General features: G+C 32.9%; 1 protein-coding gene across 1 annotated transcript in view; it reads right to left on the bottom strand.

Moving 5' to 3' along the window:
- The window catches only part of LOC108687543 (optomotor-blind protein), a 91,630-nt gene that overhangs the window by 78,649 nt on the left and 7,110 nt on the right, over positions 1-5,871 (bottom strand). Inside the window, exon 2 of the mRNA XM_018193365.1 lies at positions 3,045-3,360. Coding sequence (XP_018048854.1) covers positions 3,045-3,360 — 316 coding nt within the window. The remainder of the gene's footprint in view (positions 1-3,044; positions 3,361-5,871) is intronic.

Below are 5,871 nucleotides of genomic sequence, written 5' to 3'. Positions count from 1 at the left end.
CTCTCTCTCTCTCTCTCTCTCTCTCTCTCTCTCTCTCTCTCTCTCTCTCTCTCTCTCTCTTCTTGGCTTACTCGTTCGCCGCCTTCCACATCAAGCGCGCTATTTTCTTTGCCAGCACGACAATACTACTACTGAGCGATCATGACTTCGTGGAATAGGGTAGGTAGATAAGTTCACGCTTCAAGAAAAGGAGAAAGCAAAAATTGAAGGGCAAGAAAGTGAGAGAAGGAAAAAGGGAGGATACACAAAAGGATAATCGAGAGTGGTGGGAGTGACAAGTTTCAATTGCTTGACGACGAAGGGAGAGCCACAACAACTTCGCAGTGATATCTTCTTACCGCGCTACACACAGATATCTTCTTGCGCTGCTACATCATCGGAAAAGTGCCGTGTGATGCAACTCCTATACACGTGCATGGGGATCATGGGATCGTTATATGTGAGGACACGTGTGCGTTATACATGCGTGATACGTGCACGCAATAATGAGAAGTAAATGCTCCTCAAGAGAGAAGCGCAAATTCTCATGTAATAAAATTGCTTGTCCGTAGTGATGCTTTCTTCTCGCAGGACCTAAAGATAAAACCGATATGTCGCCTTTATAAGTTTTTACTTTCTTTCTTTGTATTATGCTAGAAAAAATCAGAATAAATCAAATTTGCGATAGAGACAATTCTTTTCAATATCTTCCTATGTATCTTAATTAATTAACATTCTTTTTAATAACAAAATTTAAAAACGTCTCTCTGTTCAATTTAAGGTATCATTTGCCAAGAGAATTAAAAACTCAGCATTGTGTGTTCGCGATCATCAATGAGCAAATTGAGACAACCCGCATGAGATCTTTTTCTCATGTTCATTTAAGGTATCAGGTTCGTTCGAGAGTACTTTACTCGCGGCTACATCTCTCAAACAAAGTTGTCAAGTTTCTTATGTATGTACATATATTTCTACAAGAGCAAAAATTTATATGTAACTAGTCTTCGAAAATATTTTTTACAAAATTGTCCCAAAATTTTTGACTCAAAATATCGCAGCATAAAAGTTCTCGAAAAATTAAGTAAAAAAATTTTGTAAATTTTTATTTTAAACAGTCGTTTTAGAGAGTTACAAGAGTTTTAATATAACTAATCACAGATCGTTATGGCCACTTGTCCATGAGTCGTGCGTACGGTAGCATATTCATGCTGAAGTGCGTTCACTAATATTCACACAGATAACCGTCTGTAATTAGCCATATTTAAATCTTTATTGAGGTGCAGAGTAGACTTATTCGACAGTTTCAATTTTTAAATACGATACGAAAATTTACGATAGCAAACAATGTCCCTTTACAGTGACATACTTATAATTACATTATACAATCATGAATGCTCCTTATGAGCACAAGCATAACTTTTATATAGTCAACATATTCTGTTCAGAAATATAAATATTATCGCAAGAAATCAACGAAAAGAACCCTGCTCTATCCTATCTCAAAAACTACTGCTTGAAATAAAAATTTATCTTTTTACTTAATTTTTCGAGATCTTTCTTACTATAGTATTTTAAGTCGCAAATTTTAGAACATGCTGTATAAATTTAATACTTTTAGTACTTTTTACAATACTGCTATTATATAATATTAAATTATACTCAATTTGAGTTTTTGATCATTTCTAGGTCGTTACTGCTTCCACTCAATATATTAATTAAAATAATGGACTTGAACAATATGATTTAAACTATTAAATTTTATTCAAATTTAGTTTATTATTTGCTAAATACCATACGTTAAGTATCGAAAGGTTATTTTATTAATCGTTTTTATTTTTTATTATAAATTAATATTACATTTTTGTGTTAAAAAATAAGATTCTAAAATTTTTTGACCCTTCATGGCTTTATACTAATAAAATATTTGGTTTTTCAAATATTTTTCAGCACGTTTTTTCTTTTCATTGTAATTTATTTGCTTGATCTTTTTAGAAAGGTTAATACTTCTAGTATTAATATGGATATCGTTATGTTGTTTACTTCGAAACTAAGCAATGCAACCACAGAAATAAATTAATTTGCATTGTGATGCACATAAAAATTAAAAATAACAAAATTTGTTTAATTCAAGAAATTAGGTTACCACTGTTCCTTTAATATCTAAGATCATAATACACAAAAAAACTTAAGCAGTAAAAAAAGCATAAACAGTAAGCAAATTGACCAATTACACAAAGACTGTACACTCAGAAAAAAGTTTTGTTGATATATAACCAACCTCAATTTTTTGTTGCCCTAATCAAAAATTTGGTTATTCTAATCAAATTTTTGGTTAGGATAATAAAAAAGTTGAGATTGGTCACATATCAACAAAACTTTTTTCTAAAGTTCATAGTAAGCAGTAACAAGTTCAATATGTTGATTTCCTTGTTTACGTTTTACTGCTCAAGATTTTTTTGTATGCTGCAGCTTTTACAGTGTACTACCTTTAGCGTAAAGTTGTCTACAGAAATATTTTTAACTTAAGTTCACTAACAAAAAAAGGATTTTCGCACTGACAATTAATCATACTTAAACGTGAAAAACATTTTCAAATAATCGAAAGAAGAATAATTAAAGATATGAAAATTATACGTACATTTTAGATTATTTTTTAGTATCTCTCTGGCGATAGTAAAGTAATAATAAAAATAAGTCTTGTCACATATCGAAAGAGGAAAATATAGTGCTAAATATCACAAGTTGGCAGTAATCGTTTAATACAAATATGCGCGACTCATATATATTCGTCGATATTATATTTATGTCAAAACGAAACCGCAATTTTCGATAACATGTCACGCAATCAGCAAGATATCATAATGGACTAGCAAAGTTTGATAGCTTCGGTCATTTGATGTCTGTTAAACATTACAAATTCATGTAGACGCGCGCGTGCGATGAAACTTGGTAGATGATATATTCTGATTGCTTTCGTCTTCGCTCTGGGAGAGCCAACGATCGCTCAATTAGCAACAAAGGATCGTAATCATGATAACGATGTCGAAGATGACGTTGACACTTACCGGCCGCTCTTCGTGATGACCATTTCTGTCCCGAGCTTATGAAATTTCTCCCAGAGCTCTTTGCCCTCGAGCGTGACTTTGGGGTCATCGACGACACCGTCCTCTTCCGGATGATGAGGGGGTACGAGGGGATGATGTGGCGCCGTGAGGGGATGATGCGTGGCCAAAGGATGCGGTGATGTATGGAGCATCCCCGGCGGTAGAGGCGGCCTCAGAGGCCTCATCGTAGGACCACCGGGACCTTGATGATGGTGATGTAACGCCGCTGCGGCTGCCGCCAGAACTTCTTCCGGCGTATGCGGACCCAGACCTAGGCCTGAAATTTTAGCGAATGTTGTGCGATTTAGTTTGAAAAAAAAAATATCAGTACCTACTTGTTTTTTACTACAAATTCTTTATATACAGATTATTGCGTGATAGTAAGAAAGTACGGCAAAAAAAAAAAAAAAGAAAAGTAATGAAGACATCTAGCAACTATTTTTCGGTAGGATTAATTTAATTAGAGGGCTATAATTATGGTTGGTAATCGAAAATCGATATCAGTATGACGAGCAACATCTAGTCTCTCTCGCTATTCCATGTAAACGCAAGATGCGAGCTGTCGATCCAGCGAAAGGGCTGAAAATCAGCGATGAAATAACAAGTAAAAGACAGCTGCTTTAAGTTTCGCGAGGGTGAATCACCTGGCAATTCACGATAGCAATCCCCGGAGGAAAGTTGTGGATTCTCCTCTACATCTCCCCGATGACCACCTTTTCTCTTCACCTGACTCTGCTCCGGGGGGGAAGGAGGAAGATCTCAAACTTCATCGTCTCTTCTTCCTCTCTCTGTTTCTATTACGGTGTCTTAAAAAGGATGTTTTGTTGCAGAAATTGCGAGCGGACACGAATATTTATATACACTTTATTCTTGAACTGCAAACTTGCATCTCCAAGAATAGATCTATTCATGAATCAATAAAGCAATCTACATATATCATTTCTTTTATAGTAATAGAATATTGCATATCATTGATTTCAAATATAGCAACAGTATTGCAAATTAATTAAATAAAGGAATATAATTACATTTCCTCCGAGAGAAACAACTTTATACAAATGGAACTAATATGGAAATATATTATGTGGCGAAAAAAATTCTGTTTGCTTACTTAAAATGAAGTCGCAAAGTTTAATGTGATAAAATGATTCAGCAAAATCGAGCAAAGTTGCGACGATTTCTCAGAAGTATAACTTAAAATCATATGCAGAAATTAAAAAATGAACCTTATTTCACGCGTTGTGTGTCAATGTGTGCCATTTCGTGAGAAATTGCATTAGTCGGATTAATCTGTCTAGATAACACTACCGTTTGCTATAATGTCAAGTTAGCAAAAATGATTAATGTAAATCACCGTTCATAAATGTTATGAGTAATGATGCAGTTAATAGTTAACGATGTAGATACGGCAGCTCCCGGTATTTCCTTTCAATCAATTACCATCTATAAACGGAAAAAATGCGAAAAACCTGTTACCGCGTAATGACTTCATGATTGTTACCGCGGCAGATCTCTGTAAGTCAATCCTGAGTTCGATAACTATTATCTTCAATAATCTTTGATCTCGTTTTCTCTTATGCATATTAATTATTCCGTTAAACATGTAAAAGAAAATATAATCGCTACTGTACAATACAATAATGTTTCTATCATATAATTTTTTTCGATAAGACATCGTGTCGATTAAAGTAATAATTCATATATAATCAGCAATGATTTATCTTCATGTATTTATCACGCAATGCTTTCTTCTCAAAACGAATAATGATAATAATTATAATAACTGAACGAGTCTATAATTCAGTCTATATGTATATGATTAACGTTCATTCTTTTTTCAAAGTTATTGTGCGTTAACGGATGATATGTATTAGGAAATTTTTACAATAACGTAGAATCAAAGACGGCGAAAAAAATCACGTTATGACTTTTCTTAATTAATTGCTAAGAAGAAGATAATGTAATCTTAGTGTTCACGTTTATCTGGATAAACGGTATTGCAAAAACTCCCTATTTATTAACGCGTCGCAAAAAGATCTATTTGTTCGTACAATCTATCTTTGATTTCATTCAACAATGTTGTTAGTGTAATGTTAGAAAATACTTTAAGCAATGCACTCTATCTAATAATAAATCTATGATCTAATTTCTCGTGCGTTATAAAGATAAACGTAATTGCGAAACGAAATAAAAATCGACATTAAAAAAAACAAAGCATTCTTAACGCTTGAAATATTTTGTTACATTATCTTGTTACCTGTCTGTGTAAGAGATCCGGGTTTGACTCCCGGCCGAGGCAATATTTTTCTCAATAAGTTTATTACAATTTTTTAAGATTAACTTGGGAAATTTGAGGGGGTTATTAATATTTCAGATTGATTGCAACAATTTAGATTGAAAGTCCGACAATCATATCGGTACGCAATTATCATTTCTGTAATTAATTCATTTATATGAATATATATAATAATTCAACATCTTAATATTCAAACCGTAATGGCGCTTCGTATTTAAAGTAATGTATTTAACATAAACAGTCTTGTTTCCAATCTTATTGTCTGTATCTATTTATTTCATATATCCTAATTTATTTATATATCATTCATTCATATATAATTATATGTAATATCTATATCTGTGAAATTATTAAATTTTTCACATTTTTTTTTTATATAGAAGGTGTTGCAATCGTTAATAAAAATAAGTTTAGCCGACAATCACAACAGACAAAAGTTCGAAAATAAATGTATTATGTAACATTTTTACGAATCGCGCTCTCATGACAACA

This window comes from Atta colombica, unplaced genomic scaffold (assembly GCF_001594045.1).
Source record: "Atta colombica isolate Treedump-2 unplaced genomic scaffold, Acol1.0 scaffold207, whole genome shotgun sequence".
Classification (NCBI taxonomy): Eukaryota; Metazoa; Arthropoda; class Insecta; order Hymenoptera; family Formicidae; genus Atta; species Atta colombica.
Note: the sequence above shows the minus strand (reverse complement) of the source record. Positions and strands in the feature narration are given on the sequence as shown.